Source organism: Silene latifolia, chromosome 3, assembly GCF_048544455.1.
Source record: "Silene latifolia isolate original U9 population chromosome 3, ASM4854445v1, whole genome shotgun sequence".
Lineage (NCBI taxonomy): Eukaryota > Viridiplantae > Streptophyta > Magnoliopsida > Caryophyllales > Caryophyllaceae > Silene > Silene latifolia.
In genome coordinates this window covers 20461263-20474129 of record NC_133528.1, presented here as the reverse complement: position 1 = coordinate 20474129, position 12867 = coordinate 20461263, and the positions used below count along the sequence as shown (strand labels likewise).

General features: G+C 37.2%; 1 protein-coding gene across 2 annotated transcripts; it reads right to left on the bottom strand.

Annotated features, from left to right (window-relative positions):
* Positions 1 to 4235: 4235 nt before the first annotated feature.
* Positions 4236 to 11312, bottom strand: LOC141647362 (uncharacterized). Of its 2 annotated transcripts, XM_074455506.1 has the most exons (10): positions 10980 to 11312; positions 10626 to 10770; positions 10295 to 10422; positions 9585 to 9678; positions 7561 to 8129; positions 7339 to 7483; positions 6655 to 6782; positions 6428 to 6554; positions 4476 to 5164; positions 4236 to 4338 (listed from the first exon to the last, which is right to left on the bottom strand). In XM_074455506.1, the coding sequence occupies exons 1-10, from the start codon at positions 11199 to 11201 to the stop codon at positions 4318 to 4320; spliced, it is 2268 nt and encodes a 755-aa protein (XP_074311607.1). In that variant the 5' UTR covers positions 11202 to 11312; the 3' UTR covers positions 4236 to 4317. The 2 variants fall into 2 exon arrangements, with proteins under 2 accessions (XP_074311607.1, XP_074311606.1); XM_074455505.1 differs by lacking the exon at positions 4236 to 4338 and having other exon boundaries at positions 4341 to 5164.
* Between the last annotated feature and the right edge of the window lie 1555 nt (positions 11313 to 12867).

Genomic DNA, 12867 nt, shown 5'->3' with positions numbered 1-12867 from the left:
AAATTGATGATGCAACAATTTGAGTGTTATTTTTATTTCTTAATTAATCGGGTGTTGTTACATGGACCTTTGTTAATTATTTAGTTTGGTAAATCGTTTTAAGGAAGTAAAAATACAATATAAGCTATTAACGGGCCTAACGGGCTGTCCACGAACATTTTTATTTAGTCTATACCCGCCTATTAATTTAGCAGGCCGAGTTTTACGTGTCCATTAACCATTAATTTAAAAAAATTCCGTGACCAAGCCCGCTTACTTATTCACTATTATTCTATCGATGTGGGACAAAACCCCCTCACACACATATGGGAAGAGAACTCAACAAGCACTCAAGAGCACCAGCAATGCTCTGAAAAATAGACAATACTTGCTCCTACTCTAGCTCTGAATTTAAAATATTAAAATTAGCACAAAGAAAATAGTTACCATATTGAATTGGTGTATGACTTCTAACTGTCCTAAAATGTAGCTAAAGTACTTCAAATGTTTAAGCTAAAACAGGTTAACAAGGCAAGGAATTGTTGTAATTTAGAGCAAGAAATGAACAATGTAATCGGGATATAACTTAGCCAAAGCACACAGCTAATGACTAGGTTTAGAGAGCTATCCCAGCACATAGCAAAGTACAACAACTCAAGCCTCCAGCACTTAGCAAAGAAGCTTTACTCAAACACACAACCAAGAGTAAGTTTAGAGAAACAAAGATTTCAATTTTCATTCAACATAATCTAAATGTTACAATTTTAGCTCCTTGGTTTATATAGGCCAAGAGCTTACATCCTGTGCGTACAATGTAACATCTAAAGCCACAAATGGCTCAGAAAAGAGTACAAATAAACGTCTACAAGGTCTCATGAAGTAGGAAAACAACAACAATAAGCTGAAAAAGCATAAAGCATAAATCATCTTTCCTTGTTTGCTAGCTTAAATAATAAAGGTTGGACTTGTTAGGTGCCATAACCGGACTCCAATTGAAGTAGAAAGTAGAGCTGATCATCTCCGGACTGGCCCGTCCAGCCCGCTACTTAAGCGGGCTTGGTCACGAAATTTTTTTAAATTAATAGTTAATGGACACGTAAAACTCGGCCCGCTAAATTAATAGGCGGGTATGGACTAAATAAAAATGTCCCACATCGCACCTTGCGGTCCCAAGCCGAACCGTCAACTCTAATACCACTTGTTGAGTCCTCCGCACTCCAATTGAAGTAGAAAGTAGAGCTGATCATCTCTGGACTGGCCCGGACTGCCCGCTACTTAAGCGGGCTTGGTCACGGAATTTTTTTAAATTAATGGTTAATGGACATGTAAAACTCGGCCCGCTAAATTAATAGGCGGGTATGGACTAAATAAAAATGTCCCACATAGCACCTTGCGGTCCCAAGCTGAACTGTCAACTCTAATACCACTTGTTGAGTCCTCCGCAGCGGGATTATCAAATTAGGTGCATGAGACCGGCCAACAAGCAAGTGAGGTTTTTTAAATTAATGGTTAATGGACACGTAAAACTCGGCCCGCTAAAACTCGGCTCGCAAGTAAGGTGCGATGTGGTGACGGCTCAAGAAGGCGCGGAGTAGCACCATTCGTTGGACTCTCTCTCTTGGTTGACCAGAGATGCAGAGTAGCCTGGTCGGTTCGACACGGGGTTGTGTTGGGTGAGGAGTAGCGCCAAGTGAGGGGGAGTTTCAGCACACACACACACATGTGAAAAGGGGAGATATGATAGGAGGAGTACCCACTTACTTATAAGATACCCCCTCACTATTATTCTACCGATGTGGGACAATGCCCCTCACACACATATGAGGAGAGACCTCAACAGTGTTGTTCCCGCCAACATCTTACTCATTCAGGTCGGTGTGTGAGAGTCCAAAGACTCCTAACATGTTTTGTAGGTTTGGGACCTAGGTAGCAGCAAAACGGACACGGACACGGTACATGGACACGACACGGACACGTGACACGGCATCCCTTGATATTTAGGACATGGGACACGTTATTTAAATTTAATAAAATATATATTTTATAATTATAAACGTTTGATTTTATTTTTATAAAAGTATTTGATATTAAATTTAAATAAGTGAAGCTAAAACTTGCCCTTGATTATAACTCGTTTTCATTTACCATCCAAACGAATCTTTTAATCAATTTCTTTCGACAGCTCACTTCACGCTTAAAGAACATCATTCAGCCCAAATGATGTCCAAATGTCATGGACACGCGTCGGACGCGGCCGAAATACCATGGACACGCGTCGGACACGTGCTCGAATAAATGTAGAAAGTTAGACACGGCTTTGTAGGTGTCCGACACGTTTTGACGTGTGTCCGAGGAGTGTCGGTGTCCGACACGGTGTCGGACACGGGACGGCTAATTAGGAGAAGTGTCCGTACTACCTAGTTTGGGACTTGGTTACGAACAAAATAATGATTGTACAGCTTATCCTCTGAATTTGCCTTTTTTGTAATTTTTGTATTTCCCCCCATCTATTAGCATTTTCCAGATTTTGCCCTAGCTTTCTAGTTATCTATCATGGTTTATGGATAGCAGTGAGCAAATGATATGAGAGTGAGAATCTAAGGTCTCGTTTGGTTGCCCTCTCAAAAATGGGTGAATTGGAAAATCCCATGAATTGGAAAAATGAGGGATGTTTGGTTACCCCAAATCATGGGATTTTCTTTTTCCCATGAATTCCCAACTCCTCCATAATGGAGGAGTTTAATTACCTAGCCCTTCCTAGGTAATTGGAAACTCCTGTGTCAATTTAATTCCAGGATGTCAACCAAACGAGTTTTGGGCAATTCACATGAATTGGCCAATTCACGTGTTTTGTAAAATCATGGGATATTAATTCCCGTATGGCAACCAAACGGGGCCTAAGAGAGTGAGATTTTCCCACTATCTTAGAGGTCGGGACTGGGGTGTGTGTTGCTTTGCCACTCTTTCTTCAGTTGGCCAAGACTTATGCATGAGTCCCGTAAGATTTTACCCTGACCACGTTAGCCGAGCAAAGTATGACAGCACGATCATACTACAGTTCAAATTAAAATCAGGCTCGCTGTTACAATTTTGTATAATACGGAGTACATGCGAAAGAAATTGCCAAAATAATTTTAACAACCACTATTATTGTTGGAATTTTTGATTAACTCTCAGAGTTTAGGCGTTGGTATAGTCTACTGAACAGGACAATGACTTTGTTAGAAGAAAAACCCATAAAATGAAAGTATGGAGGAGATTGCTGGAAGAAGAAGAGGAGGGAGGACGAAGTTTAAGTCCTCATTGTGTTGCTACTTATGCATCTTAAGTTCTTAATTTAGTTTACACCGGAATGGTAACTAGAAATGTCATTTTTATTTTCTTTTGACCGGTGCCTTTTACCGCTCACCATGACATGTATTATGTATAGCCTGAGAATCTCGTTTCTGCAAATTTTAACAAATTCAAGGTAATTCAAGGTTTCCCATCACCACCAACTCTGGTCCAATTCAGCCTATACACATCTGGGCACAACAAGAAATAGATCAAGGACGATCTATTGTTTCGGACCGTATAAAAAGTACATGCTGCAATGAAGAACACAAAATTGGAAACAAAGATATTGGACATCAGCTTTAACCTCTTGAAGTCTTGAGTATGCCATCTAACACCCAAGCTACTGCTTTACAATTTGGTGAAGAATTTATGAAACTTGAAAATGAGAACAACGTGCTAAAGCTGAAACTATCACCAACTCAGGAGCAAGAGAACCGTGAGAAAGAAGGACAAGGGCAAGATTTATGGAGGGCTGAAGAAAACAGGGAAGATTTTGAAGAACAGGAAGAGTCCTAAAACAGATGCGTCATCAAATGCAACTTACGTAAAGAGTCTGTTGAGTCGATATAGGATGGAAACGATAAGAGAAAAAGAAACTAACCATTATACAGAAACTAATATTATGTACTAACCAGTATACAGAAACCTAACAAGAAAATTTCTCATCGACTTTTCTCATATTTTTGATTCAGACTAGAGATTTTTTTCATTAATAATGTCGTATTATACTATAATACAAATACTTAAGCTGGCGGCCTTGTAATGGCTGAACATGGTCAATGGATGCTGTACAAACTAGGCGTGGTGGTGGTAGAGGGTTGTAGCTTTAGGTACGCAGGGGTAGCAATACTTAAATAGTTAAATGTAATTAATAAAAGACTATTTCACATTACAAAACGATCTTAATCTATAATTCGTGATATTGACAAGAGTGCAAAAACGAGACAAGGACAAAGGTTTCCCACTTGTTACGAAAGCTGCCCGACTTAACTGGTTAAAACTCTAACAGGGGTGAAGGGTACCCTGAAACACAAAGAATAAGCTTATGGCATTGTTAAAAATCATCTCAAATTTACGGCAACAAAACACTTGACCAAGCCAGTATTGACAATTACACAAAAGCCATACAGGTCAGAGGGATTAACTATGAAAGTTTCTACCAACTGCTTAACAAAGTTAGACTGTCTACGCTTCACCTTGTTCCTCTGTAACGCTCTTTGTCTTTCATCATGCTCTATCTCTCTTTTCAGTGACTCGTCAATCAGTTGAATACGATAACAAATTTCCTCAGGAGTTTTCTCATAAATTGAAGGACGTAAGATTCCCGGCCTCTCGATTATCTGTTTTTGTTTAGCGAGCGCATGAGGAGACATTGCCCCAGCCTTACCCGACCGGGAGCCAAAAAAGCTTCTCCTTTTCCACTCCTTGAGCTTATCCCGACTAATACACAGCTTTATAAAAAGCCTGAAGTCATTCCACAAAGATGGATTTTTTTCTCTAATAGAGCATGAATCTATTACCTTGGCCTTGACATCAGTAGAGAAAAGAGACTCAGAAAATAAGGATAGGCTTTCCAACTGTTGGACAATATCACTTGCGGAAGGGCGACTTAAGAGATTATCCTTTTCTAGGCAGGCCATTGCCAACGCCGTCAGTTTGCACCCATCTTTATGATCAAAAGAAGGATGACTCGTGAAGCTTCCGTGAACAAGAGAGGACTCTGATTTGTATCTGTCTTCAACATGCCTATACAAGAAGCTTGTAATCACACTTCTCATGTCTCGTTTACATATGAGTGACATCAACAGAGCACCAAAAGCATAGATATCGGATTGAGGAACCACCAAACCTGTGAATTTTCAAAGTATAGCATCACTTGCAAATTTATTATTATGAGCATATTTCACAACTCCAACTTTATCACCAAACCTGTGAATTTTCAAACACTCCACTTGAACATACATAAAATAAACTAAAACATGCAACATTAAGGAGACATAATTTGGCAAACACGAGGTAATGCCGTAATGTTTACAATTGTGGCCATAAATGGCATCCTTCTTAGTATGGGGGCACACATTGATCAGTAGAAGCATTAGGATTGGGGGTTACTGACTTCAATCGGACCAAAAGCAATCGTAATCAGTCATGCTCGAACTGAGGGAGTAATAAATAAGCTAACAGCAACTCTCCTATAGGACCGTCCTATAACATAGGACGGGACCAATGGAGATATTAGCCCAAAATACAAAACTAAATAATAGACCATTGATAACTCCTATCCTTCGGTACAGATGCAAGCTTCACCTTCCACCAAATCTGAATTCTCCTAGTTCTCTATCAGGTTGCCGCGCTTACCAACATTTTCATCACACCATCTCATAGTTCTCAACTTCTCATCACTTCGTCACCGCCACCGCCTTCACCACCGCCGCCTTCTTACTGTGACTACACCATCGTCACAATTATCGTTCCCATCACTTTCCTTCATTCCCCTCTCTCTCATCAATCAATTGAAGCAAAAGCATGAAGATCGCTGCGAATCATTTCCGACGACCCCTCGATGGCAACCACCACCACCTCGCTAGGTTTGGAAATGATCTTAAAATTTTCAGATTTTAAAATTAATTCAATACTTCAAAAATTAATGGTTATAATTCTAACCTCATGGTTTTACATTGAAAACTGAGTTTTAAGTTCAAAGTTTATAACTTTAACCATCATGTTTTCAAACTTAAAATCCAAGTTTTAAAATTAAAGTGTCCACTTTTACCTTAGATTTTAAAAGAAAGTCAGTCAAAAATTTTCAATCTTAAATCATGAGTTTTCAAATTAAAATTAAGAAAATACGAACATAGAATCGTAATTATTGTTCCCAAAATTTATGTGAAAGAGTTATGGGATAACATTTAAGTTTAAATATTTAAACATGGAAGTAATGCATAGAGAAGTAAAATAAACTTGGGAAATAGGGAGAGAAACGGGTAAAAAGGAAGAGAAAGATGTATCGGTTACTTGATTAACTTACATTGTCTTGGGCTTTTCTTTAGTTGGACTGGTCTTATGCTAAGAGACCGTCCTATACAACAATTTGTGATAAGCGAAAGCATACCTGTCTGCGGATAATATGGGTCAAGGTAGTCAATCGAACAAAGAAGATGAAAACTTCTAACAGCTCTTTCACCAGAAAGAACTTGGCCATGGATCATCGAAAAATCATAAAGAATTGGCGTTTTATCCTAGCAACCAACGACAAAAAGCACAATTACCTCCAACCGAAAAAAGTACATCATAAACCAATTGTTTTGGCAAAACAAAATGCACAAATCAAGATAACACCTGATTAATCATTATATGAGCTCCAGATAAGTTAGAGACAACATACTGTTGTTCTTTACAGTGGAAGAGAACAAGGGTGCGTGCCAGTTCTAGTGCCGCCGCTATTCTATTTTTCCACTCAAACCATTCTGCATGAAAAAGAAAGTAAGAAATGAGACAGGGGCATCCAGCGGAGCAGGAAACGGTAGTAAATTATGCAAACATGATTAGCACGATGCCTACTAGAAGTCAAAAGGGAGATCAAATTAATACAAAACATCATTCTGATATCAGCCATCCAGCAGTTCTGGTTATTTCTGTATCTTGTGTCTCCGGCAACATTGAATTATTCTCCAAAGTTATGTATAGATGATTTTTCACATTCTGAATTTTCCATGTTTTTAGTCTATGTTCTCGCTCATAGCATCTTTATTTTAAAAAAATGGATACATTACCTGCAAAATGCACTAGTATACCACAAATTTTCCAAAGAACACGGGTAGTATCTCTATCGCTACATTATAGATTATGCTGCAGAAATATAAATCGCCTCAGAAATATTTTGAAATATCGACGTTTTTATAGTCATGATGGAAAATGACGTAATGGCAACTTACTTTGAAACACCACTACACGAGCCTCCTCCGCCAAGCATAGGCAAAATTTAATGCCTAATTAACCTAAAACAGAGAAGATTGCACTCACCATCATCAAAAAGGCTCTCCAACGTATACCAGGGTTGAACACTGTAAACAGCTCCCACTTTCTTGTCCTCATAACAATATCCCAACAATTTCACTATACAGGGGTTGTCGATCATGGAGTCCCGAGTTAGTAAGAGAACCTCATCCTGTAAAGATAAAAACAATAAGCAACCAGAAAGGCCAAAAAAATAGCATATAAGAACATATTCACCAGAAGCCATACTCTAAGCCTGCAAATATCATCCACCAAAGTGCTCTTTTTACTATCTCGGCCAGATCTACTAAAATTAACTTCCCCCCACATCTTCACTATGATGTTTTGAGCAGCCACTTCTTTCCAACCTTGCTGAATCCTTCCCCTATATGCCTCTCCAAACTGGGTTATTGCAAACAAATTTTCCAAGGAAAAATTATCTGTCAACTCACAAAGATCACTATATGTGAAATATATCAATGTATGCCCTTTAACAGCCACTTTGCTACAAGATGTTCTGACTGGAAGTGAAAAGAGCACCAGATTTTCCAACTTCTGCACCATTTGGCTTATAGTAAGGCACTTCTCATCATATGCAAGACACTGATTTACCAGACTAAATACTTCGGAATAATCATGTTCATTGAAAAACTTTTGACTCCTAAAAGGAGCATATGAAAGCACACTTGGGATTGGAAATCCACGAGGAAGTTTTGTCCCAGTATCCTCAATATCATTACGTCTGCCACGTATGAGTCGTAGTAAAAGCACACCAAATGCAAAGATACCATTTCGTTTCATCTTGCCAGCTGTTGCATCTGCATTTTGAACAGCCTTAATTATTAAAAGACGGCAGCAGAAAGAAAATCAAGAAAATATTATAAAAAAAAAAAAAAAAAACACATAAATCACAACAAACAGTATTAAGGCCATATCCAGAGAAACCTATCCTAAAAATAATTCACTACCCATATTAGAAGTTGATGCACTTGCTGATAGTTACATCATATTTGTAGCAACTCTAGGAGAAAACACATACTCCCAACATATCAAATACAATATCACAGAAAAGCAAGCACACATATATAGTAATGTTTAAAATGCATAGCATAGGACTGGAAATGATGTAAGATATTGGGCCACCAGATCTTAAGTGCAAGAAGAGAAACCATATGATAAATGAGTTAGTGGGTCTATAATGAAATAACTAGTTGTCGCAGCGTGTACTCGTGTAGGAAAAAGTTCTGAAGCAAAGTAGAAAACAGGCACATCCAATTGACTAGTTTGCTTCCAAGATCCTTCTTACTTCTGTCACTCTGTTTGGTAAGATAGAGAACTACGTCAAATTACCTCCACTCTTCACCCCCACCCCCAACCCTAGTGAAAATTCATCAGAAAATTATCACCACTCAATTGTTCTCCAACTTATGAGGCGTCCCATTTCCTGTTCTATTCATCATCCTTTCCAACCAACTTCCATTCTACATCTTATTTAGCAACAAGGAAGAAGTGATGACCACATAGCATCCACAGAGGATTCTCAGGCACCGACTTACACCCAGCAGCCCACCAAACACAAGTCTAATGTACCCCATTTGAGTTGTTTACTCCAAATCAAAGTCCTATGTCCCTAATTAGGCCATATCCTCTAAGCAATCAAACCCATCAAACCATTTGATAGAAACTTTGCATACAAAGAGCCCTCACTGTCTCAGATTTTGGCCTATTCAAATGTAAAGTCGACTTGATGCAATGAAAATGTAAATGTTCTTAAAAGGCATAAGATTTCTCAATATAAAAAGTGGGATAAAGAGAAAAACATGGTTCCTTTTCTAAATCTTAGAAACCTTTCAAGAATGTCCATCACCGTAAAACCCTGAACTAAAGGACACTGCCAATAATAAAAGTTCCTTTAGATAAGAATGTCCAGAATACCAAGATATCAAGCATCGGATTAGTGCCACTAACTGATTCTTAAAAAAAAAAAAAAAAAGAGAGGTGTTTTGGTGTTACAGTTGCACCACTTTACATACACAAACCCCCTAACATACTCCTAAATTAAGTGGAGATTATGGAATATAACAAATATGTGATCGGTCAAATAGTACAAGGTAACACCATGTCGGATTTGTTGTAAGTTGTAACTACAAAGAATTCCTCCAAAACATCCCATCCAGTCATATGCAGACTCTTTTTCCTACTACTGCAAGACGAGAAAGGCATATTTCTTCCTAAATGTCAAACAGAAAATTAGCTTTCATCAAAAAAATTACCTTTATTCCCTACGGATGAATCTTTATCCACTTCATCAGGCAGCCCAACTCCACTGATCAGCCCTCGAGCATCACACAAAACTGGATTGCTTTCCTACAAATCAACAATATATACTTGAGCATTCAACTATCAATAGGCGAAAACTTTACGCCTCACTTTCCCAAATAAGAACTAAGTGAAGTTCACACAATAACAGAAACCATTCAACAGTTGGTGTTATTCTCGAGTTCGACAGTTGTACCCGTGCTTTTTGACACCATTTTGTGGTAAATAGTGACCACTTTGGAAAAAAATGCATTTTTTAGTAATAAAAAGTAGTCACAATTTAACATAAAATGTCATAAAAAAGTGGTAACGTTTTTGTACACACACATATGAAGGTCGTAGAATAGGTTTTGCTTTAAGCAGTTAAATACTCCCTCCATTCCACTTTTATTGTCCTACTTTCTAGTTATGATTTAAGAATATGTGGACAATATCATTTTTATTAACTGAATCCTTGAAGGTGAACTCCCACTAGAGCTAGGCAAGCTGCACTGAGTTGGCCATATAATTTTTTCAAGTGACAAGAAATATTTGTGTTGCAAATTTCATGCGTGGAAAATGAATTGTGGTTTGTACCATGTACAATATTCCACAGGTTTGTGGGTGTGCAAGTCAAAAAACATCTGAGGATGATATCTAAGGGAGAGCGGAGATGTCAAAATACCTGGTCAAGTATTATATAGCTAGGAAGGGTGGAATGGATCAAGTGACTAGTCCGCTTTACATCAATGAAACAAAAAATTCGTGCAATCCCAAGGGCTGCAATCATTCTATCACGCCACGGATATTCATCTGTGAAAGGCACAACTGTCAGTTGTAAATATAACAGCAAAGATGAAGCATGCTAATTCCTCAGTTTCAATATTGATTGGCCTCGAATTCTCCAACTCTGATTATTGCTTACTCTAACAACAAGCAAAGGATTACTCAAAACTATAAGACTTCACTCAGTAAAAGGACGAATCAAAGAATTATCTCAGAATAAGAGAAATAACCTTTATCCAAGAGATTATCAAGAGTATCAACAGAGTGTAGCTTATAAACCGTAGCAACATGCTCACCCTCAGCACAATATCCCATTAACGTGGCGATGTTCGGACAATTAATCAACCTTGGCTGACCTAATATGGTGATTTCCTTCTGTAATTTTCCAATATCAAGATTTGTATCATGAAATCTTCAATACAAATTAATCGCTTTCAATTAGAGTTCTAATCCAAGTAAAATTGTAAGTGATTGATATGTTTTATCCTAAAATGCAAGAATTTAGCAAAAATAAACAGAATTCAAGCAGTAAATTGAAACAACAACAACAACAAAAAATGAAAAATCAGGAATAAAATACGAACCCTAAATCGTGCAAGTTTATCAGAAGAATGCCAAATTTTAATAGTAACATGTTCGATCACGGCAGATTCAGATTGTGGCGTAATAATACCGCGAAATAGATCAAAATTCTGAGTTTTTACAAGTATATTATCGTCGCTGAATTCATTAGTCATAATCCTCAATTCGTCAAAGGAAAACCTAATTCCCGCTCCATCGACGTGCTCCTCCTCCTCCTCTCCCATGCCTGCTTCGTGCTTCGCAAGCAACTATCTGTATCAAGATTTGTTGAGAATGGTGAGCTTACTGCAACTATTAATATGTATCCTACCACGTCATTTCTCATCCTAAAAAAATCACAAAATCACATTTGTGACGGCACGTATCCGTCACTTTGGAGTGACGGATACCATTTTCCCTTACAAATGACCCAAATAGAGGAGAGAGGGAAGCGCATGGGGGTGCCCCCACCTTGTCCCCCTATCCGTTTTGTGAGTGGCATTATCCGTCACTTACTCCGACCCGTCTTCAGCAAGACTAATTGAAAAAAAATATAGTTCCATGTTCGTTTATTGTTAATATGTTATTTTCAATGAAATAAACTATGTTTCTAACTCACAGGTTTACTATTTGTAATATATTTTTCTACAGCATATCTTGTAATTATGATGAAATGTAAAATTTATTTTCAAATTATGAGACACGTTCACTACCCCGCTATTAATATTATTACTTTTACGACATTCTTCTTAATATCATTATGTTCACTACTCCTGTGGTTACTATTATTTCTTTTACTAATTCCTCTATTTTTTTCTGTTAAATTCATTATTCCCGTTAATTTTATCCGGCCTATATTTAAATAAATAAAATATTTCCTTGAGTCGATTGGTTATTTAATTGTTCATCTTTTTTCTCATTGTTACCACTATTACTTTCACTACATTCGTAGTTACTTTCATTACTCTCACTATCATTATTATAACTGTCACTACTCCCACATTAATACCGTTAATTTTATTAATCTCGTTGTTGCTAGTATGACTTTTACTACATTTAATTTAATTTATAATTCTATGATGATACTAATTAATTACATAAGTGGGGCATGTTAATTTTAAGGAAAATCACTATATTCTTGTGTTTTCTAAATTTAATTACTTTAATTTAATGTAATTTCCATAAATATTCTTCATCAAGGCATCTTTATATTATACTTTTAACTAAAACTATATAATATTTACATTGAGGTCCCTTTATCAAGTCCATCACACGGTGCTCTCGATTTAAAACTATATAGTATAATTAATTTGTATAGATTTCTTTAATTACATTGAAATCCCTTGGTTTCTGGAATTAATATATAGTATTGATTGATTACTAAAATAATTTTGTGTGTATCGCAGGAAATATATATATGAAACGGTGTTTAGTTTTTGGAGTTTTGAGTTTGGACCGCTGAGGAGGACCGAGAGTTCTTTAGCCTTCAAAATATAGTTTTATTGGTGTTCGTACCTTAGTTTGTATGCTTGAATAATTAGGAACGATAAACACCTAAGAGGGGGAAGGGGTGAATTAGGTGTACCTTTTTTCAAATTTGTTCTTAACTTAGTTAATTGATGACTTAAGCAAAGAATCTTGAAGTACAAACCTTGAGAAACTTAATAGAATGTAAGTTCACAAGATAATACATCAGTTTTATGTCACGGTATAGTTGACTGTGACACAGAACTTAAATAAGTATGAACGAGAAAGAGCAAAGTAAGAGAACGTAAAAGTAAATGAGCAAACAAACGACATTTTAAAAATTGGTTCAGCCTTTACTCTGAGGCCTACGTCCAACCGTTATTTTATTGCTTGTTTAGAAATTTACTCAAACAACTAAACCCTTACAATGAAAATAACTCGCCA